The sequence below is a fragment of the Labrus mixtus genome, chromosome 3 (genome assembly GCF_963584025.1).
Source record: "Labrus mixtus chromosome 3, fLabMix1.1, whole genome shotgun sequence".
NCBI lineage: Eukaryota > Metazoa > Chordata > Actinopteri > Labriformes > Labridae > Labrus > Labrus mixtus.
In genome coordinates this window covers 24,356,069-24,380,560 of record NC_083614.1, presented here as the reverse complement: position 1 = coordinate 24,380,560, position 24,492 = coordinate 24,356,069, and the positions used below count along the sequence as shown (strand labels likewise).

Here is a 24,492-nt window from a genome sequence, read left to right as displayed (position 1 = left end):
AAACCACAATAGGTTGATGTGTGTGTGTGTGTGTGGGTGTGTGTGGTGTTCAGGGGGGGGAGGGGGGAGTGAGTGCTGTTTTCTTGAATAGGTGAATATAGAGTGGATGCATTGGCTTGTACATTTGGCAAACACTAATGTAAAAATGCTAATCCTTTATTACAGTAACACCTCACTATTCCTACAGAAACCTTGAAAACATGTTCTTAAATAACCAACAATTTATATATACAGGTGCCAAATGGCAGGCAGAAATGAAATTCACAGTTTAAAAAAAAAAAAAAAAAAATCATCATCACTCTACAGTTGAAATTACAGAGCAGTATAGACAGTCATTGTTTCCAAACTACTCACATGTCATCAAAGAATAAACTTTAGTAAGAAACTATTCTCAGTTAGTGAAAGAGTTCAACTCCTCCTGAAGTCTGACTCTGAAATGACTTTATTCTGTCAATGAGGACATCTGGTAGGAATGTTTCCCTCAATAAAAAAAAAAACACAATATTGCCAGCAACACGGAAAAATGGAAGGAATCATCCTGGAAAAGATACACGTGGATGGAATTTTTTTTCCGTCATATCATGACTTTTGACCTTTTTGTTTCTGGAAAAAAAAACAATTAAACTACTGACACATTCTGTCTGTTTAGCTAAAACCTAATTATAGTCCCTAACAAAATCATTATTTAATGCTGTTTCGGTAACATGTTAAAACTACAGTACAGAATGCTGTTTGAGGAAATAACTGAGCATCTTTAAGAATAAATTACCATATTTATAACCCATTTTAAGATACTTTTTTTCAGTAGAAAACCAATGAGGATGAATTGACTAATAACAGTAAGAAAACTACTGACCAAAAGTTTACCTAATTCTTTAAAGGAAATTATCTAACTCCTTTTGCTTGTTTTGGATGACAATTGTTTTTGTTTCCCACATACTGATTATTGCTCCCTGGTCCATCAATCCTGAGAATATGGATCACACACAAAAATGTGACAGACTCAATACATGTACGTATGAACTTAACTGAAATCTTTTCTTTTAGATTGATGTAGTGCTGGATGCTGGTTTAAGGTGCAAAACATTGCCGGAAGATTATTAAAATACAGATAATGATACCACAAGATCTCATACAATCTCCCAGTTTGTGCTTATGCAACTGAAGAAAGAAAACTGTAAATAAAAATGGAGGCACCGTGAGCTGAATTCTACATTTAAAAGCGGCTATTCTTCTGCGGAGTTCAAGAATGTCTTTACGTACTTACATTTTTACCTTTGGAATTTTAAAATCAAATTTGAATAACTTCAATATCCAGTGTATTTCTAGCATTAGCCTCTCAATACTTAAATAGCTACTAATCAGTCACATTCATATGAGTCTCTCAATAGGTGGCGGTTGAATGATGCTCCACATCTCCACCCGTGAGCCCTCCTTCTCCTGCCGACTGGGACTATAGGTGCCGTGGGTGGCGCGCCGATTTAGTGTCATCACCAGGCCGATGGAGGTGAAGATGAGAACCAGCAGCAGGACCACAGACGCCAGACTGACGGACAGCAAGAGGTCAGAGGACAAACCCCCAGAGGTCAACTGGAGGGGATGAGAAAATCAGAAATATCATTTTTTATTTATTTATCTGGTGTAAAGAACTTCTATCTACAGGACACAATGTTTATTTCTGTCTCTCACACACACTTCTCCTCCCCTCACTACACCAGCCGCTCCACACGGGCTGCCAGAGTGCTGATGGATGCGTTTCCCAGCTCAGCAGGTATAGTGCAACCACCAGGAGCCTGGAGTTCTCGGGGACTGAGAACTCCCTCCGTCTGCCGCCTCTCTCTGAGTTTGGCTGCAGCCAGCCCCAGCATCACCACTATCGCCAAGGCAACCAGACACGGTGCCAGCACGGCAGCCACCCGCAAGCTGTATGGCGCACGCTCAGTCTGTGGAGGATCGCGCACACACACACACACACACACACACACACACACACAGTGGCAAGATGCTGGCTGACGATTCTGTTAACACATACACTATCAGTAACCCACCTTAAATTTTCATACACACACAAACACATTTCTTTTCCATTAGAATGAGAAGCTGCTTTACATGAAGCGTTTTCATGACTTTTATACAACAGTCAGTTCTGGCTCAGGAATCTGATTGGACCATAGGCTTTCTGTTAGTGCTGCTATAGAGTACAATGGCACTGGGAGTTAGATCTGTGTGCATCACTCTGCCTCAGATCTGTTAAATATGGTTAGCGAACATTACAGCAATGCAGTCTTTGTCCATACTGGTCAGACTTGTACTTCTAAATAACACAGGTCACCAAAGCAACCGTCAACAGCTTGCTGATAAACTGAAGCATACAGATGTTATTTGGCAACAATCTTCAGTTCCAGTCAAGTTGGGCGGAGCCACATAAATAACTTAATAGGAAAAAAAATCATTTGTTTTGGTTTGTGACTTTTTGCTATAGTTTAGAAAGCGTATAGAACTGAAACAATATCCCACTAGAGACATTGCTGATTTACTGAATATCACTACGGCTTTGACAATACTCTGTGACAGAATCAAAGCCGTGCTGATATTCTGTACAACAGCTCTACCTCTCTTTAGTGAAGCCTGCTAAGATTTGTTTTCAACCAAAGCCCTGTGGCACTTTGATCATCACACACCGATCACACACACAGCTTCACAACCAGAAATTACCCAGCATGCAAACACACACATTCCTGACCTCTCAAGTCAAACCCCGGGAATCAAGTTGAATCAAAGCTCCTGGTACAGCAGCAGGTGAATGATTGTTATCATTGAATTAACCAGTAGCAGACAACGAAAGCAGTAGAAGCACTTACATCAGGAGTTCTGCTTGGTGTGACAGTGGTGAAGCTCTGATTGGCTGCTACAAGGTTACCAACAGCACACTGTTACACTCCAAATTTTTTGGCTGACACACATCTCCATAACTAAGGCTCAACTTGTCAGGTTACACAAGTCTTAGAAGTCAGCAAACTTTACACTGAGCAATCAACATGGAAACATAATTCTAATAAAAATACAACCATCCGTATCCTGAGGCAAAAAATAACTCGACATTACACTTTCTTTTCCCTCGCTGCAGCTTCTTTGTTGACTCCTGGAAAGTGCTTACCTGTCACTGCAGCACACTCGGCTGTCAGAGCGAGTGTGACACAAGCGAGCCGGAGGAGCCTGCAGCCAGGACCCGCCATCAGTCACCCACTGCCACACTCACATACACACACACACAGACATAGACACACACAGACACAGAGATGTCTAACTAACCAGTCTCTGAGGTACACAGCAGGGCCACCCTGAAGCCTCTGCACAGAGAGAGAGAGAGAGAGAGAGAGAGAGACAGCAGCAATGCTTCCCTGCTGTCAGCACTATCAACCTGCTTTGTGTGTATCTATGAGTGTGTGTGTGTGTGTGTGTGTCTGTGTGTGTGTATATGTGCCAGATAAGCTGCCCTCATATGTTTCTGTGAAGCACACCGAACCTCTGTGAATGCCACCAGCTCTCTGCTGAAACTGCACTTCAGCACCAGATGCTGCTTTTTTGCTGGCAAAGCACATTTCCTCCTCCTCCTCTCTCCGCTTGTCTTACTCTCAAAGGATGGTCACATCAGTGCCGACACTGAAAAACTGCTTCCCATTTCCTCCCACTCTTTCCTTGCCATTAGGGATACCTGTGCTTGCTAAGGACACACATACACGTACACACACATGCATACAGACTTGTAAAATACTCAGTGCGAGGGAGGAGGCAGGTGTACAAATTAGGACATTAAGTGTATATTGGTTACATGGAAAACAGTTTGTTAAATATTAACATTAAAACCACTTGTTAATCTACAGCAACCTCTGGGTTTAAGTGCCCAAAACTGCAGTCCCTCTATTGGCCACTAGAGGCTAGCTCCAAGAATGAGTCAATCCCAATCGGGAACCATATAAATATCCAAAATTTAAGTTTATAGCCTGTTAAAATTAGGTTTTTGGATTTATAGCTATGGATATATTTATTCTATTGATAAAAACTGTACAAGGAAGGAAGGAGGGCGAGGTTGCTTTGAATAACAAAAGGAGGCCACTAGCTGTCTGCTTCACATCAGCTCAGCTAACTCGGTCACCTAACTCAACTTCTCCGCCATATTTCTGTTGTTGTTACTTCTTGGGGATTCTTCATTCAAATATCAAATATAAACACGGCTTTCTGTGCTAGGACACTAATCCCACACGTTTTTGGTGACTATGTTAGTATTCTGCAATTTTAACATTAGAGCTAATAAGCATGAGCCTCCACTCACAATAACGGGCATGTCAGCTTGAACTGTATTTGTTATACAGTCATCAGCATATTGTAGCAGGATTTCTGTTGGCTTTTTCATCAGAAAAGACTGCAGGCAATTGTGATGAAAAGATCAATTATTTTCAATTGTGGACAAGCAGACAGGGCGTTTGTGACTTTCCATGATCTCTGTAAGCTTCATCGGTCTGATAAAATAAATAACTCCTCACAGCTATATTCTCATTCCAGTGACTATCTCATCATCACCAGCTAACACATTTGCAACAGACACAGAATCTTTAGCAACGATAACTTGGCGTCTGCAGACCCACCATCACTTCAAATTTTTCACTTCTAGCTAAAAAAACAAACAAACAAACAAAATGACTAACTTAGGCTTCCAAAAGGCAGCTAATGGCAGTGGCTACGTCCATTTTTTACACAGCCTATTGTGTTTATCTGCTGCTATAACAGCCTCTGACCTCTCACAGGTTTGTTCCCATTCAGCTACAACAGCTTTACAAAGGTATGCCCTGATACCCAGGTCATAAGACCCAGGGGTTGAGGTCAGAAGTCATTCCTTTTAACCTGGCTTTGTGCACAAAGCAAAACGGCAGCGCCCCTGTGTGTGTGTGTGTGTGTGTGTGTGTGTGTGTGTGTGTGTGTGTGCGTGCGTGCGTGTGTGTGTGTGTGCGTGTGTGTGTGCGTGTGTGTGTGTGCGTGCGTGCGTGTGTGCAGTTACATGTGTGTCTATAAATATGGGCTATTCTGGGCTCGACATACACTACATCCTGTTAAGAGAGATTAAAGCTCTATGTTTGGCGTCACGGTGGCCACCTGACTTCAACATGTCTGATCCCTTATGCACATACAGAGGCGGCACACAATCTTCACCCAAGTCAAGGTACAGCTTCTGCAAAAAAAAAGGAGTCTTAGCCTCTGCAGGAAGTAGAGGGACTGATTCAATGTCTTGACTTATGTAAAAGTGAAAAAGTAATGGATCTTAACTGTACTGTTACTATAGAAGTAAAAAGTCCTCTGAAGGATATTTCTAACAGATGTGTTATCCAAACCTCATGTTTTATTTAGGAGACTTTTAAACTAAATTATTCTTACTTTCAATCTAATAATACCTCAGTTATGTAGTTATTAACATTGATAATGTCACCCTTTCTTGACAGCTTTGCCTTAATTCGTCTTTTAAGTTACACTGATTGATAAACTAGTCTATTTAGGTGGAAATCAGTCTAGAAGTTGGAAAGGCAGCACACAAAAAAATCTAAAATGAAATGAATCAAAACATAACTATGAAGAGCCTGTTTTGAAAATGTAAGGAGTAGAAAGTACAGATATTTTCTAAGATTTAGGCGGGTAGAAGTAAAAAGGTATTAGAAAAACTGTTCTTATGTACGGCTCGTAAGTATTTGTACTTTTTAGGAAACAGTTAGCTGAAGTAGTCCAGAAGAGAAAATGGAAGGAAGAAATGGGAAAATGAAACCAGTGTGTTTATGGAAGAGAAAAATCAGCAAAGAGATGAAAAAGAGGACAGAAGACAGACAAAGGCTGATATGATTTTCTTTTATTAATCAACAACAAAGACAGAGACAGGAATTAACCCGAGACAAAAGACATGACGACAGAATATGATTAAGGAAGGAAAGGAAAACAAGACATAATGGTCCTACGGGGATGAACCGGCATGATGTCAGCTGAGCTAAGGTTAATCGATAGAGACAACAAACGTAAACTCAATGAGGAAGAACGGATTGCCATCATTTTGAGAGTAACGACATGTTTGACCACAGCACCATGGTTAATGTTCAAGCTGAGTCACAGAGATTTCAGGCTTTAAATACCTCTGCCTCGCTCAAGACAGAAACACACAGCACACACAGCAGTCAAGTGTTTCAGCACGGTGCTCTGAACGCACATCAGGAACAAAGTGAGGCATTCTGTCGTCTTCTAGCCCCTCTAGGTGCCTTTGTGACTACAACGCTCTTTTGATAGTTCTCACATTTATCTGAACAGAGCTCCCAAAAGCCAGTTCAGACAGGAAACATTCAATGAGAAACATTATAAATAACTAATATTTCATAATATTCTTTACTGCATCAAAAGTGGAGAAGTGTTTCATAGAATTTCTCAACTGGTCGGTCAGATCAAGCAGTGTGAAGGTTTTCTTTGGGCCCTTAGAAGTTGTGATGTGCAATTTTGAGCTTTTTGTGACATTTACATTTAAGAAGATAATCAATGATTGAGCAAACACATGTGTGTGTGTGTGTGTGTGTGTGTGTGTGTGTGTGTGTGTGTGTGTGTGTGTGTGTGTGTGTGTGTTGCTTTCAAAAGAGATGACTGCATCTTTGCTCTATTTCTACCTAAAGATGGATAATACTTTAATAAAAATAAATATCTATATTAAACAAGGTGCTTCTTATTTAAAACTTTTCATTTTAAGGCACAGAAACAGCTCTTTCTTTGGAACTGTTAACCTGTGTGCAGTGTGCAGTCATGAATACCTGCGATCCCTGAGCTTTGTTTGGGACCGCTCTGTCTTTGTCTCATATATTATAATCCATCACTCCCATACACATACACAGACTTGCAAACTCAACTGTGTAACCCCATTATCAAGGGGTCCCAAAGGCAAGTTCAGACACACACACACGCGCACCACACACCCCCGCATTTAGTCGTCTCCACCCCAATCTATCTCTGGCTCATCGTCCAGCCTGAGGATGAGGTAGGAGAGAAGCTGGAAGAGGTTCTGCCACAGCAGCACGGCCACGTAAAAGTAAATATCGCTTACGTCCGTCTGGCACGTGTCTCCGGCGTAGCTCATGTCACACACGCACAAGAACTTGTTGATGAGGTTGCGGCAGTAGCCTCCATTTAGACATGGGTTTGACTTGCACTCATCCACTTCCTGTTCACACCTGCAGACACAGAATCAGAAGGCGCACAGAGACGTTTGAGTCAAAGAAGGGAGCACTTATAGCATATACAGTTTCTCGCATTTGATTCCCCTAACTTGCACTTCTACACATTTTTTACAGCAGTAAAGACTGGAATGTTGAATAGACTTATTTACCATTGAAAGTAGTTTTCTACTGGTTGTCTACCAATCAAGATCAGTCCACAAAGCAGACAAGTGTCAACTGAACCTGAAGGCATTACTTGAACCTGACGTGAAGGGTTTCACAGCATATCACTCAAAGCTTTCATATAGTTTCTAAATAATTTGAATGCCATGTAATATCCCCCCTCCCCTTTATAAATTAAAATTAAATATAAATTATCTGTTGTGTGTTGGTCCCATAAAGTGTATAAACACCTGGACGTAGTCTCAGTGATGTCACCCACTGGTTATTGAAGAGGAGTTTTGAAGCTCACTGATGATGGTCGCCATATTAGAAAATGAAGTGTTACAAAGAAACAACTCAGAGGTTGCAGCCTGGTTGCTCTATTACCCCAATTCATTTCATTTTAACTTGTAGCTCAAAGTTCAAAGGGTTGAATACTTATGCCAGGCACTGCTGTCAGACTACGTTTTGACAGAAAAGTTGCTTCATGATATACAGTAAAAACCTTTGTTAAGCCAATGAGCAAAAAAAAAAAAAAAGAATATGGAGGAGGAGGAAGTTGTCTCCATTGTGTTCTGGTACCTGAGTCTGCTCTGGATTCATTTGGTATATCTACCCTACCTGTGTCCAATGAAGCCAGGTGGACAGTCACAGGACAGCTCTCGCTCCGTGCAGTTGCCTCCATTGAAGCAGGTGTAGTTCCTGATGTCATCACCGCACACAGACACAGGCAGCTTAGGCCGTCTGATGGAAGACATTCACACACGTAGAGGGTAAATATGTGTGAAAGTTTTTTGTTTTTTTTATTGAACATAAAGCTTAGAGGTAATGAGGGTTTCACAAGGTCTTGTGCAGCAGAGCATGGCGTGTGTATGTCTGCCGGAAGCAGAGGAATCAGCCGGGCAGGATCTGTATTGTTCTACTCTCCACAGGGGACACAAATAGGCTTAGGAGGGGAACAGGATAATAAGATTAAAGACCTCTGGCAACCAACCAACAGCAGGACATCAAATCCCAAGTACAGGAATGAAAAGGCTAAACATTTCTCTTTGCCCTCTATAAGTATTTAATTTGCCTGAAGCACAGCAGCTCTGTTCCAAAATGTTATGTATCTCTTGAAACTCATCCCTCATTGTTTACAAAATACAGGCTTTTCTCTTTTAGAAAGTGTGCAATTTCGACGGGTAAAGTTTTAATTTAGATGCCAGGAATCATTTTTGAACTACAGCTGTCACTCACTGGAAACAATTTGTATCCTGTTTTAAGACAAGAGGTGTCACAGGAAGCCATAATATTAGCTTTGCTTGGCATTTTGTTGCATGCAGTTGAAGACCAAAACAGGAGACATGGTACATGACATTTGAGAGACGGATTTCTAACAGGAAACAAATAGCAAACACCTAGAGAAATAGAAAAAAAAAACAACTTACACACTTCTGACAACAATGTACCACGGTATTTCTTCAATGCGTTCGCTGGAGAGGAATAGAATAAAGAAGGATGGGGAGAGGTGGGTAGAAAGAGACACACAAACAAGAGACACAAACAAAAAGAAGTCATTTTGATGAAAACTTTGCAGCTTAGATGCTCCCAGTAAAGGGAGATGTGCAGCTTGTCTTAGCGAGACACTTGCAAAAGATTTATTCCTTGTGCAAAAGGAGGCAAAATGCAAGAGGCTGTGTGTTTACAGGATAAATGGTTAGAGGCGTTCCCCTGCTGGTTCTCTGAGGCAAACGGTGGATGACAGAGGAAAGAAACTGGCGCTGAACCAGAGAGCCGTGTGTAGTGAGACACAACAGCAGACTGAGGCCTTTTCTGGCTGACACTAGAATAGAAATGCAGCATCTGAGGCGCTCGCTGCAGGCGAGGTTGAAATGTTGAACAGAGGCGGAGATGTGGAGACATTTACAGTGAATGGTTTTTCTTTTTGTGTTGTGGTGTGGTACCTTGTTTGTGCAATTTGGAGCCTTTATTTACATATTCTATGTTTAGTAACTAGCTAAGCTCTCAAAACTTAACTTACTCTTTCTCCAAGAGTAGTATGGGAGGTAGAGCCCTTTTTCATAGTCAGGATGGGCAGTAAATCATGAACAGACAAGATAGACATACATAAACTAACTGTACTGACTCAGTGAAGTAGGTAAAGCTTTCAATTATCAGACCCCCCCCTCATTTGGAATCATGGACCAGTCAGATCAGGGAGGCAGACACCTCTATACTTCAAAGAGTTGGTTCAAAACATTCACTTTTTTTAACTAAGTTTTTTTATTTCAGAATTTTCTATTTTTCCAATCCTTCCTCATTATTAACAGCTGTATCTGAAATAAATGATTTAAGAATAAATTATATATAAAACTTTCATAAGTCCGTGTAGAGGTACGTTATGTTAGGGGGCTAAAGATACAGGTTTAATTCAGGAAGCAGAATCAGATCACTTTATTTGGTATAAAGATTGTGGGGTTCCATATTTGTGTTAATGTTTCTTTTAGCAGTCTCAGGCCATACTCTATTTGTTCAATCAGGTCATTTCCCATAGCTTCTCAGTCTCTTTATTATGCCGTGGGGTCGAGTTTCAAAATGTTCATTTTTGATAAAGCTAGTTCTACTGCTATAGGCTTAGACTGCGTGGGTTACTGATACTCCGAACTCCTGGCTCATCTTTTTTTCTTTCTCTCATCTGTATGCATTCATTTCCCCTCACATATATTCCTGAGTTTTTTTGCCACAGGGTTATGTGGATCATTGACAGCCATAGACTGTCTGCTGCAGCGGACCTGCTTGGCTTCAACTGCAACAAATATTAATATTATTCATACTTAAATTATTTTTATAAATATTGTTATTACTGATAATAGTCACATTTCTACTTTTATTTTTGGCATTGCTACTACTAAGTGTGATAGGATAATTTCTGTGATAAATAAAAATGAATTGATTCATTCAATAAAATATTATAAGCCTCCTGCACATTTTCACGAGGAAATGACTAATCTACTTTCTAATATGCTATGACACGTCTGTCTTTTCATTTTCTCAAACAGACTTACTTGCAGAGGGGTCCAGTGTAGTTTTCAGCGCAGAGGCAGGCGTACCTGTCTGGTCCATGCAGACAAGTGCCCCCATGTGCGCACACGTGGTTTTCACACATATCCACCTCCTCCTCGCAGTGCACACCCGCGTACCCGAAGTCACAGGTACACTCGTAGCTCAGCCCGCTCACGCTGCAGTTACCATGAACGCAGGGATTTGAAGCACAGGTGTTGGTGTAGAAGTCACAGCGTCGACCGGCCCAGCCCTCAGCACAGCTGCAGTTGTAGGTGTTGAACAGGTCCTGGCACTCCCCTCCGTTCAGACAGGGGTTGGGCTCACACAAGGGGGCCCCGCTGCACCCAAGAAGTGGCTGATTTAGTGATGTCTGGATGAACTGCTCCTCCTGCAGGCGTGGGAGGTTTACATCAGAGGAACTCAAGTAAGGCAGGGCGATGCCACCTAACTCTACTGTGCCCAGACAGCCAACAAGGGTCCAGCCAGCTTTAGGGGCAAAGCCACCTAAAAATATATCCACGTCCTGCCTGAGGAAATCCAGGTTGCCCCCTTTTCTCCTGGAGGTGCTGGCTTCTTCTATTTCTTCATCCAGCACCAGAGTCCAGCGGGAGGTCAGCGCCCACGGTGCTGCCATGAACAGCTGGACGCTGTGCCACTCACCGTCACTCACAGTCCTCCTGCTGCTCAGACTGACTGTAGACACATCTGGCCCCCCTCCGCTTTCCTTCTCTTCTCCATTGTTTTCTCCAGCTGCGCTTTGAAGCTCCATAGAGAGGAAACCATCCTGAACAGAGAGCGTGACGAATGCTGAGCCGTTCTGTGCGTGGAGAATAGCGACATTACGCTTCCGTGTGCGTAGGTTTAGAGAGACGTTGGTCAGATTTCGGGATATTTGTCCATTTCCCTGATAGGACAACACTGTGCTTTCATTTAGGAAGGTTGCATTGGAGTAGCCTACCAGATAAGAGAGAAAAATAGTGAACCAAGCTCTGATTTTAAGCATGAAAAAACGACTAGGAATAAAACAGCAGCACTTATCTCTGATTCAAAGATGACAAATACAGGAGGCGTTACAGCAATGGGGCCTTTACCTGTTTGATAACCTTACAATCCTTTTAGGGAATTGGATGAGGACCGTCATTGTGAAGAGCAACTATGCTTAAATAGTTAATCACTGAACATGGGGTGGCTTACAGGACAGACGGGCAACACCGCACTAATCCCAGCAAAAAAGGATAAGCTGGCTTCAGGCCAATCCTGCTTTACAAAGAACCCACAGTATACTTTGTGGACGGATTGAGGCCAGTAAATGTTTGAACATGTTGTATCACTTTGTTACATAGTGGCCAATTAAGTCAAATCCACCAACAAGTTCTAGTAACACACCAAACAGCTTTTTGTTTACCTGTTACCTTGAGAAAAAAATCTACTTTGTTTTATAGGAGATGACAACTGATATGTTGTTGTTTTTGTTAATATTGTTGTTGTCATTTTGATTATTTTGTTGTGTGTGTGTGTTTGGGGAGGGGGGGGGGGGGGGGGTCATTCACTCAAATCCTGGATGCCACTTACACTCATATCCCTGGTTAAGCATCCTGCACTCTGCATCCACGGGGCAGGGTGACAGTTCGCACCACCTGACCTCCTCACAGCGCCGCCCTGCTGTCCTAAGCGGGCAGGTGCAGGTGAAGTCATCCCACGTAGAGTAGCACAAGCCGCCGTTCAGACAAGGGTTTCTCTGAGGATGACAAAATGGTAAGGGGCTAACTTTTACTTTTCATTTCCTTAAAATAAAAATGAAATATGACTATTAAGTACTGTATGTATATTTCAGTTCTTAACTATATCTGTATGCCCTGAATCAAAATAAATAGAGATGCTGTAAGCGAAAAAATAAAATGTATTTTTTTACTCACACTGCAGGCGTTGTCACCCGAGCACCCAGAAGTCACATTTACCATGAGCTCCAGAGGAAAAGCTTTCACTGAGGTGTCCAACCAGAAGAACTGCAGCCTCCTGTCGTTGATCCTCAAATCCTGAATGCAGCCTTTAAAGTATCCACCAAACACTGAAGTGGTCCTGCCCTCCAGCAGACCCCCCACGTACACAGTATCTCCTGCTTGAACCTTGACCGTCCTGCCTTCTACATGCCCCTGTTTCTCAGCTGCTACATACAGAGTTATACGATCCTTCTCCATCTCTACCCTCACAAAGTGGACTTCGCCATCATTGATAGCACCCGCTGCCTTCAGGCTCTCAAAGTTATCAAGCTGGACGGTGACCCTGCCATCCTCCAGCCACATGTGCAGGTACTGGCTGCTGCTGTTGGCGAGCGCCAGGAGGAGTCCGTTGTGTCTCCGTGTACGCACAAAGAGCGAGACAGAGAGGTTGTGACCGAGGTCATCCGTGATAGTGAACGCTGCATAACTTTGTGAGTCCTCGTTTCCAAAGCGTGCAGTCACATGTTCTGTAAAAAAAGGAAAATATATACCAAATGAGACAAAAATATTTAAGCAAGGAAACATTTGAAAAAATAATTTCAGCTCTTGTCCTGCAATTTGGAATTGTTTTCTAGCTGTTGAAATTGTTTTAATTGCTTTGCAAACATAATTATTTTGTATTAATGTTTGCTATTTTATCTTTATTCTGCCAGAAAATATTCACGCTGAGAAAATAAAGTCCCTTTTGCAATGAAGTCCTGACCATGACAGTAGCATAAAACACATTACAGCGTTAAACAATAATACATCCATTCACTGATCCTTAATCCTGTTTTTATAATTTTCCATTTTTACAAAATAATCCATTTTGGAGTGAAACTGTAGCTCAGACCAAGATAAGGCAGCAAAATATATTTTCAGATATTTGCTTGGATTAAGAAAAACTGTTTAGCTCCAAGAACTAACTCAAAAAAAAGATTTGATCAGTTTTGGCTAAGCTTCATAGAACAACAAGGACAGGAAGATGATATTTCAGCAGCCACCATCCCACATGTTCTTTAAACTTCCGCGTCAGCACTTTCCACTGTGGATAACAAAGCTCCTGTGTGGCTGTGTGGATGTTCAAGTGTGAATGTGTGTGTCTCTGTGCACATGTGAATAAATGTGTGTGCCTTCAGACGCTGTGATGAGTAATCTGCTTTAGTAGAGGCTACAGATGTCCTCTGGGGAAGAACAAAATGATTTGATACTCTGAGGAGAAACTTGAGGGACAATCCAAAATGACTTCTCTTTAATTCTACTTTCATTTCTTTCCAGTGTGTCGGTGAAAGCCTAGGCGATGTATCTGTATTAATCACATGCATGTTCTGTGTATTTCCGTAAATAGATTAAATAGATTCTCTTAGATACTTAATCCAGCACGTCAGATACAGTAAGAGGATCGCTGTGACTTTTGATTGGCCTCAACCTTTAACACATTATCTTGTTTTACACTTGACCAAAGTGAATGTTTCCAAATGACCCGCTTGAAAAAAATAGGCGAGAAGCCCTCTGATCATATTTCATATCAAATTAGACTCTGATGAATGCTTGATTTTGGTGATTATGTCATGATTTGGTTTCTTATTTTCAGAGTTTAGGTTTTCTTGTTGTTTTTAGTTCTCGTCCTTGTATGTTGTTGGAATGTCAGTTTTGCTCGTGCTCCTCTGTGGCTCCCTGTTTTTGATCCCGGTGTTTTTTGTTGAACTTTTGAAATTAAGTTTTGTTGCCTTTGGCCTTTTTGTTTAATTAAATATTTTTGGTTTCTGCACTTGGGTCCACCTCCCTTGTTTTCCAACCGCCCGTAACAGAAAAAAACACAGGGATCAAAAACAGGGAGCCACAGAGGAGCACGAGCAAAACTGACTTTCCAACAACATACAACATACAAGAACGAGAACTAAAAACAACACAAAAACCTAAACTCTGAAAATAAGAAACCAAATCATGACAGATTACCTATATCGAAATTTTCCTTTTTTTTTTGGATGTGTGCCAACTGCCAACTAACCAACCAGTCAAACTAGTAGATTTTTAAACCCATGCTTCTAACTTTTTTCAGTGTTGCTGCTTTTTGAAATTCAAATTCTCAGTTGTAAATGTATTATTTCCCAGTTGTAGACGTACCCTCCTCACAGTCCTGCCCCTCGTAAGGCCTTGGACAGCGGCACTGGTAGCTCTGCCACAGGTTGACACACTCTCCTCTGTTTTGGCAAGGCACATCCAGGCAGTGGTCCCTGTGGCTGCAGCCCGGGGACACATTAACAGCAGAGTCGCTCAGCCACTCCTCAGGGACGACCAGCTGCCAGTCCACAAACACATCACGCATGCAGCCAATGAATGCTGGGAGCGGGGCACCTTCACTGGGGCCATCTGAGTCCTGAAGCACTCCTCCAATGAAAGTGTTCTGAGGAGGCGACGCCAGCCCTGCCAGGGTGGTTTGGACCGCGGCCTCCTTGTGGCACAACTGGCTCCCACAGCTCCCTGAATCATCCAAGAGCTTCAGAGTGAGCACCCAGTTCCCGAGCACAGCCTCTACAGAATGCCACTCTCCATCTGTGACGTTGTGAGGAAGGTCCAGGAGCTGGATCGGGCTTTCTGTAGAGGCCTCCTTCGACAGCGTGAGCTGAAGCTGTCCTTCATCCAGCTCCAGGCTCAGCAGGAGCCCCCTGCTGTTCCTCTGGAACAACATGGCTCTAGGCAGAACAGTCTTAAAGCTTAGGGTGATGTTGCAGGACACCTCGGTGTCCACCAGGGGGCTCTGTAGGAGCAGATAGCCTTTGCGTTCAAAGGAGAAAGTGGTAGGGGTTTTACAGAGGGGTCCAGTGTACCCGGGTGAGCATGAGCAGGTGTATCCATGAGTCCCATCCAACAGGAAAGGGGAGCAGGAGCCCTGGTTCTGACATTCATGTCCCTCACAGCCCACCAGCCTCACGTCACAGTTTACACCCCCATACAAGAAGCCATTATGACGCTGGATGAGGCAATGACAAATGTAACCTCCAGTGCCGCTCTCACACCTGCCCCCATTCTGGCATGGACTAGGGTCACAAAGGTTTATCAGCTCCTCGCAGAGGAAACCTGGAAACAAAACAGATAGAATAAAGTCACACGACTGTTTTTTTTCCTGCCAGAAGAAGAAACAGCCCCCTTTAAAAGTTGCTTCTACTATTATTAAATGATGTAAAAGCACAACTGCAAATGTAAATAAAGAACTATGGACTGTTTTTTTAATTCTTTCCACTAAAGAGGAAATAATCACATTATTCATTGTTCAACTGTTTTGTTAGCAATGGACTTTCTAACGGCATGTTAACAACAAAAAAGTCCAATTTTACACTTATTTTAGTTTAGGATGTCTTAAGTTACATAATGATTACAAATGGTAAAAATGCTGAAAATGTACCAATTTTTTTCCTCAGTGTTAATTATTTTGTTTAGTATGTTTACTGTTAATTGAAATCTCAATTTGGACTTCAGCAGAAATCTTTTCATGCGTTGCTATGCTGAAAATGTAATAAGCACCCAAAGTTTGCACTTAAACACTTTTTCATGTGGAACAACAACTTTATGTTTTAGACAACAACACAGAACATGTAGAAAACTGTAACAACAGGTGCAGTATGGCTGCGATGTACTTCAGTTAGCTATTAAGTCATTACGTTTTACATGGTTGGAGGAAAATAGTAAAGATCACCAGAAATGAATGCATATTATATAACACCCATATTAGATATCTAGTTATACAAGTCTAAGGTTACCTGTTCTAAGCAACAAAATCCCCCAAATCCATGGAGCAGGTGTCCACATCATGCCGTCACGTTTTCCCTCAAGTTAGCCCCGAACTTGTCGAACTGCATCATATTATTTTATGTTTGTATAGGCCATCCAACTGCAGGTCTGCTCCTTGTCTACTTCTCTACAACAGCATAGGGCTAAGTGGCTCCAGTCAGGAGGCCGGCAAAGCCAGATCCTGGGGATTAGACTAATGCTATTTGGCCACCTTACTGAGTCATTGCCACTGCGACTGGCAGAGTGTCAGTTTTTAGAACCCAACTCTCAGCAGGCAGCAGCTCACAGTCTTACCTTCACAGCTAGATCAAGTCTTGTGTAAGCAGGAAAAGTAGTATTTGCTGCTTTTGCAACAGAAGAAAATAATCTTATGTAGCAAACTTTTAACAACACAAAGTCTCCCTGGACGTCAATGCACCAACAGTGTACTGTGATTGTTGTTAGGTGGAGTATTATCATTTATATTACCTACAGACCACATTTCCTCCAGCTACCTAGTCATTTAAGTAATAGACGGCTCCAGGAGTCCCACAGTCCTCTCACTCAGGCATTACACATCCATTACAGTGGTGACATGAAAACAGCCTTACAGTCAGACACAGATTAAAGGTAATACATGTACTTTTGTGATTACAGCATCTTTCATTTCTTTGAATAAAAAACATCTTCCACTAGAAGGTGCCAAAATCAGAAAATACCAAAACTGTCTGATAGTAAAGGTTTAATTTAAGATTAACACAAGTCGACCTTGTTATCAAACCTTATTATAAAATTATCAGTATTGTAAATGTCTGGACAAAGAAACCTTCACTTCAGTCAGTCGTTTATGTCACTTGATAAAATGACTTGTTTAATTTAGTTAGTTCTATGCACTATGTCTGGGACTATTGCCATTTTGCCTGCCCATTCAGGTTTAGATTTTAAAATAAATGCTGAATGTTCTACCTAAAGTACAACTCAAACTATTTGAGGAAACCAATAAGTAACAGTGATTTTCTGATTTGGCTGAATATGCCGGTTTTGAACCTTTATTTCCTCAAACGATATGGGAGAAAAGACTGTTTACAATGAGCGCCTGTATATAAAATTCAAAGTAGGCTTCATATCTTCTAACATAATTGGATTCATAGTTTTACTGTAAATGTACTTGCCCACCCTGATGTTGCTTGAATAGTAATCTGCAGACCCTTGACCAGATGTTTGACAGCACACACTGTTTATTGTTATGATACAAAACAACTACGTATGGTGAATTTAAGTGTCCCACAGTGAGGAAGACAAGTCTTTACAAACAGCTCAACAAAGTGGAATCAAGCTACAACTGTATGTAAAACCATCACCGGAGACCCGTGTAGCACATAATGAATTCCACCTTGTTATGGGGAATAAATTACCTGTTTTTCCTGGAGGACAGCTGCAGATGTAGCCTGCAGCATGCTGTGGGTCAAAGTGTTCAGGCAGCAGAGGCTCGCTGCCATACAGAGCCTGCCACGACCTCTCAATGCAGCGTCCTCCATTCATGCAGGGGGCGCTGTCACACTCACTGATGTCGATGTCACACTGACGCCCCTCGAACCCTTAAACAAGGAAGCAGATGCTGTTTCTAATGGAAATAAATTGCTTAGTACATTATTATTCAGCCTTGGTTTGTGTTTAAATATGATCCAATTCATATGGACACACAAATAAACACAGTATAAACAGTAGAGTAGAGTTAGTCTTATTTCACCACAACATTCATCTGTCCTCTACCTTCATTATAAACACTTGTGTCTTTTGACCTTCAAATATCTCCTTTACAAACTCCAAAAGTGATTCACTCAGAAAGGGCTTCATTTACCTGGCCAGCATTCACAGCTGTAGTTACCCTGGTTATCCTTACAGATGGCGCTGTTGAAGCAGGGTTCAGACTGACATGGTGGTAGTGGTGTCTCGCAGTGTTTGCCAGTGAAGGCTGTATGTGAGCAGTCACAGCTGAAACTGAGAGGATTCAGAAACATCATTAGTGTATGTTTACTTATGATGAAACTGAATTATTTCATAAATCTGTATTACACTTTACACTTGTGCTTCTCTAAAAGTTGTATCCTGCAGGAGGTGCTGGACTACTTACTCATTCACCCCATCTATACAATGACCCCCGTTTTGGCATGGCTGCTCTTGGCACTCATTGATGTTTATTTCGCATTGGTGTCCTTGGAAACCGGGCCGGCAGGTGCAACTGAAGCCACCGACATAGTCATGGCAACTGCCGCCATTGAGACATGGCTGTGATTGACACTCATCAATCTCGAGCGCACAAGTGGGCCCTGTGAACATCAAAGCAGCGCAGATGTCAGAAGGCAAGGGAGAGAGAGCTACACAGACTGAGGGCAGGGAGCAAACATGAACACAGCTTTTTTTTGTGTGTCAGTTGTTGTTTGGACTGTTTTTTTTTTTTCATCTCACAGAGAGCCTTCTGCAGGTGTTGCAGAAAGTATTTCCTACTTCAGATGACTTTAAAATAATCACAAGTCATATTGTGTCCTTACACGAAAACAAGAACCTACAGCCATCCCACGCCTCACTTTTAGGTTGCACTCAGAGGAAGAGCCGTGATGACTGCTTCAAAGCTAACTGCAAACAGACCCGAGAACTCTGGTATGCATAGGAAGCAGGAATAATGTTTAGCATGTTGTAATACTAGTTTAGTGTGTTAGCATGCTCACATTAACCTCTGCAAAGTACAGTTGGAGCTCAGTTATTCATTGTGAGTTTGAGATTAATTTATAAAACATTTATTTTTCAGCTGTTGAGACATTTAGCTTTTTTTTTTTACCCTTGAGAAAAAATTTAGGGGGGAAAAAGTAAGTAGGGTTCATCATCTCATGGATGAGCTATGAACCAAATTTGATTGAAATACTAGTTGCTAAGATGTCTCACTCCAGACAAACAAAGAGAGACTAATTCATGTGTGTCCATACTTAAAAGGCACTTGAAATGTACACAAGATGTTAAAGAATGACACAGGAGGCCTTGGGTAACCTGGAGGACCAGTGATCAAACCATTTGATAATTATTAAATCAGCCAATACGCCGCCTGAGATCCTCAAGCAGGAACCTCCTAACTGTTTCCACCTCACAAGTAAACACTAAATTGTTGTGTGTTTTATTGTAAAGTACATTATCTACATGTCTAAGCACTGGCTAGAAATACTTCCATCACATGAATATCTTTGAATCACACCATTTGTTATTTTTAAGATTTAATCTCACACTTAAGATGCTCTCGGGAAACCCGACACTTTTCTCGGTACTCACCAGTGAACCCCCGAGGACACAGGCAGGAGAACGTGCCCACTCTGTCCACACAGGTGGCTCCGTTCCTGCAGGGCTGTGAAACGCACTCGTTCACATCGATCTGACAATGAGCGCCCTGGAAGCCCGGCACGCAGAAGCACGAGTAGCCGTCCCCGCGAATCCTGCATATCGCCCTGTTTTGGCACGGGTTTGGAGAGCACAGGGCCTCTGTGGACGATGTTTCAGGACATACACCTGTGAAGAGTGTTTCACATTTTGAAAGATCAGTATCACAGCACACAGAACATTTGCCGTACATTTAGAGCAAAAAGATTATTTTTATCCATCTTGATAAAGAAAATGCCCTTTCCACTTATACTTACTCTTAAGACTTGAAATAGAATTTAGTTTACTTATTGTGGGTACTTATGATAAAATGTACTCATCTTATACCATCTGTATGTATCTACATTACTGTAAAAATTACAGATAAAGTGTCAATGATATTTAGTTAAAAAAGTTGATTCAATTGAATTCTAGAAATGTTGGAAAGCTACATAATCTCCTTAATTTAATTTCCCTACTGAAATTATAAATTGTTTTATCATTTGAATATAATCGGACAATTGCCATTTAGAGAGTAACTCAATTTGTATACATATGGGGGAACAATATAAGAAGTTAGTTCATTACAAAATTGTAAATCATCAGCTCAAACACTTCAAATACATATATTGTTATTTAATAACTGTCATTTAAAAAAATAAAAACACTCAGTTAAGCACAAGGGCCTCAGATTAAAGGGGCTCTCCCAGGCGCCATGGCCGGCTGTGATGGTAAACAATTCCACTGTTTTCTTTCAGCGTTCAATCTATTTCCATGGTGACTGCATCCGACCAAAGATTTGAGGCATTAACTTCTTTAACACTTCATGGTGTGTTTTAATCAGCAGGACATTAAATGCATACTGCCGCAGCTCTAGTGTTACGTCTCATTTCAGCCGTGCTATACATACTAATTAGAGGATCAGCACTTAATCCGTACCAGCAACAACTGTCTGTGACTTCATCGGTGTGAGCAATTGTGTGTTTAATTGTGGCAAAATTGAACTTTTTACACTACTAAGTTTCATCACACAGTTGTATGTATACAATAATATAACATAGCATTAATGCAGCGTACAAACATCTAATATGACATTTATTATATTCTTAAATATTACAAGTACAATTGTGTTTAAGTCGTCTGTTTAAACAATGAAGAAAATGTTTGTTCCTTACTCTTTGTATGCCTATGTTGCTAAGCACCGACTCAGGCGATGGTGTGTACTACAGCTGTAGAATGTGATTTTCTATAAACCTGAAAGCACATTTCTCAAATGTCAAAGGACATTTTACAATGCAAATATCTTCAACCTCTTCAACACCATCACGCTCGACCGCTGTTTCTTTCACTCATAAAATCATCAAAGCAGTAGGACAATACCCAACGCATTATGCATCTGGGTCTCTCCATCACTCCAATTAAGTTATTTTGTAGAAACAGGCAGTTGAATATTATTCATTACCCACCAGAACAACTGATAGACATATTCTTAATGTTGTATTTAGCCTCCAAAATCCACCTTGGTGAATGTGATATCTTTTCAATAAAAACAAAGTTCTTATATTCCTGAGCAGTGTCATCATCAGTGGCACATCATCATTTAATAAAGCTTCACCCTCCAGTTTATTAAAGGGTTAAACAGTTTCTTTTTGATCCAAAAACCAAAACTCTGCAGGGCTCTCAAAGCCTATATCGTGTCTACCTCAAGACAACCCTTTAAACATGGTGGAGACCATTTAAAAAAAAGAATGGGACCAGCTCAGCTGTGATTCCTGTAATCCATGATACATGCAGGAGGTGACACATAAGAATGATGTCACAAAAAGGAGATTAAATTAAGCAGCAGGAGTGTTACTTCGATCAGATGATAATCAAACAGCACTTCTCTAAAAGCCTTAAAACCAATACATGGATACTGGATGCATGAAGCAAGTGTGGTTTGCAAGATGCGTCTACAGCATTATGAAGCCGGGGGCCACAAATGAGACCAAACTGATATAGATTTATTCCAACAATCTTCCTCACAGATGCTAACATCACAGCGTAATCATGACTGAAGAGTGCAATCAGGCTGAGTGCGGACTAAAAGGACGGAGAAGAGTGCAATTACACTTGTTGCGCCATCTTCAACAACTCAGGCAGCAGTCTTATGTCATTGGTGGAGGTCAAATAATATATATTATAACACAGACAGTGGGCAGGAGCAGCTTATGCATGTCTAGACTTGGACTTGGAGGTATGGGGCGAGGGTCTGGGGGGGTTGCAATGGAGATCATGGGAATCAGTAATGATGCTCTGGCCATATGCCAATATAAGGACTCTCAATAGAACACTGATCAGTCAGTAAAGAAGGATTAGATTAGAGGAATGTTTTGCAGCAGTTTTTGGTAAAAAAACAAAAACAAAACAAGGACTGTTTTTTCATTAAGGAACAAAAATAGATGACTACTAATGTTACGTTTTTTAGGAAACCTTAACAGGTGGTCGTTCAATATCCAGAGAGGCAGATTTATGAGGATTCAGAGCCAGGCCTGTTGCCTATTTGAGACACATCTCCAGCCAACCACACATCCCCTCCCACAGCATGTAAGGCTCTTTTCATATGCAAATCACTTCTAAGGGTCTTTGTTTGGTCCTATCTGGAGGCCCTCCAATGGCACATGTGCGGCACCTGACAACACCTCTGGACTGATGCATGTTGTATCTGTCTGTTTGTTTCAGCGGTGATAAGAAGATGTGTTATTTCTGGCTGTTCAGTAGGCTTAAAGAGTAATATAGTGCACCCCCCCGTTATTGTTCTATTACTTATCCACACACCCCTGTACTCCCTCCCAATACTCACATCCCCCACATGGGTCACTACTCTGCCCCCCTAGCAATTAAATCTCTTTTCGTCATTGTTCAGTCCAAAGAAAATGTGAAGACATCACTATAGGCGATGATGTCATCTCATAGTGTTAATTGATATTCCAAGCACGGAGTGGTTAAAATGCATTTCTACACTTGAGTTCAAAACACACAAACTGGTGTCCATTTATAACTTATCTGCTTCTTTACAAGAAGAAAAGTAGCCATTAAACAAAAGTGTTGGATAGAATACAACATACTAAATTAGTTTGTTCCTGCAAATGATCTCCTACTTGACGATAAACTGGGATTCTGCGTTAAGATTAGCTGTTACTGATGTGCTGTTATCAAAAGAGCTGGCTTTTTGAGATTTCATTTTCTCTATGGCATTTAAAGGATAATACTATAGATGTATTTTAAATGACTACCGTCAAGAGCCAGTGAGGCTGCAGTACAATGTGCCATGTAGCCTATCAGAAACTAATCTAATTTGTGGAAAAAAAAAGTTTTTTCATTAGCAATTTGAAGGTTCGTGTTTTGCCGAAAGACAAGTGAACTGTAGAAGACAAGGATCAAACTTCTGACCTTTTGATAAGAGGAAACCCTGGTACCTCTGCCACAGCAGCCCAATTGCCAACATAGGTCCATACAAATCAGATGGTTATTTGATTTTTAAAAGTACTTGAAGTTTTGACTGTTTAGGTTTAAAACTAACTCTAATGTTAAATTGTAGTGTTTTAATAGGCCTGTGTAAGATTTACTCTAGTATGGTTTTGAATACTTTTAGTGATGTATGCGGATTTTTAACACTCATAGGTCAAATGAATGATCCATCAGTCAGTCTGAGTCAAATATGAAGAGCTGTTTGAGAGGTGATTGCTGAGCTGAGCCAAAATATATAATTCACAAAAAAAAAGCTGAATTTCCCATCATCAATAGTTGAAACTCAGCAAAAGCCCTGAGGGAAACAAAAATGACTTACCATTTATCACAAACAATGATGTGATGAGGATTGTCCTTGCAAGTAATTCAAAGTTATAATAGCAGCGTGTTACATCCATAATCGTGCCGGGAAATCATCCTGCTCGTTGTGTTGAGGTCTCGTCATGCACGGATCTCTGTGCTTCTGAATCTGCCTCTGCATGCTCATCTGTTGTCAACAACAGACCCACTTGATGCACACTTCTCCTGCTGCAGGAGCACCATCAAGAGCCTCCATCACACATAAAAAAAAGAGCATTAAGCGTGGAGCTAACCACCCCCACACCCTCCCTCCCTCCTCCTCAAGCCCATTTACAATTCTGAGCAGTGGGAGGGGAAAAGTAGAGGTACAGAAGTCTCAGTGCACAAATAGAAGGCTAACTAATATTAGGGAGTTATATTTAAATATTAGAATAATTGATTTGATAAATACAAGAGGAGTTCCAATACCTTGGATTCCACACAGCCACGAGAATGAACTGAAAGATCAACACAAAGACTTAAAGTAAAAGGAGAGAAAGAGAATCCTGATGAAGATGAGCTTCCCTGACGTGTGCGTAAAATGTGGTCAGGGCATTGTAGCCTACTTTGCTGCAGGCTGCTGGGGGAGCGTTGGATGATGTCGTGAGACAATAAAGTGCTTAACAAGTCATCTGCAATTGGCTGCCAACCAGACACACTTGAAGCGGTGACAATGCGGACAATGGACAAATTATTTTTCATTTCAGATTTTTTTCTACAGCGGACTTGTTCAGTTTTGCGGTCTCAAAGAAATGACATATTTTCCGAATCGAAAGCAGTCGGCGAACCATTTATAACAACTCACTTCCGTCCAAGAGTGAACTTTTACCTTCAAAGGCAGTCTTAATCAAACTGCTGTCTGATCTGCTCGTGCTTCAACGTGACTTCTGCAAATCCACTCCAGAAGGTGCACATGCATCTAAACTCATATCCACCGTAATAGAAGTCTATTTTTAGAACTAGTAGGCCTATTCAAATGTATCCTGTTAGGATGAGTTTATTTTTCTTTGATGTCGGCCTATTCATTTATCTTCTATTGTTCTTATTTC

The 24,492-nt window shown here is 41.3% G+C and overlaps 1 protein-coding gene across 2 annotated transcripts; it reads right to left on the bottom strand.

The window, feature by feature from the left end:
- Positions 1 to 144: 144 nt before the first annotated feature.
- Positions 145 to 23,636, bottom strand: crb1 (crumbs cell polarity complex component 1). Of its 2 annotated transcripts, XM_061034117.1 has the most exons (13): positions 23,424 to 23,636; positions 19,511 to 19,744; positions 18,324 to 18,519; positions 18,051 to 18,190; positions 17,605 to 17,787; positions 14,546 to 15,499; positions 12,356 to 12,906; positions 12,012 to 12,177; positions 10,442 to 11,393; positions 8,825 to 8,869; positions 8,016 to 8,138; positions 7,121 to 7,247; positions 145 to 1,590 (listed from the first exon to the last, which is right to left on the bottom strand). In XM_061034117.1, exons 1-13 carry the CDS (start codon positions 23,500 to 23,502, stop codon positions 1,372 to 1,374), a joined length of 3,969 nt encoding a protein of 1,322 aa, XP_060890100.1. In that variant the 5' UTR covers positions 23,503 to 23,636; the 3' UTR covers positions 145 to 1,371. The 2 variants fall into 2 exon arrangements, with proteins under 2 accessions (XP_060890100.1, XP_060890101.1); XM_061034118.1 differs by lacking the exons at positions 17,605 to 17,787; positions 18,051 to 18,190; positions 18,324 to 18,519; positions 19,511 to 19,744; positions 23,424 to 23,636 and adding an exon at positions 16,180 to 16,362.
- Between the last annotated feature and the right edge of the window lie 856 nt (positions 23,637 to 24,492).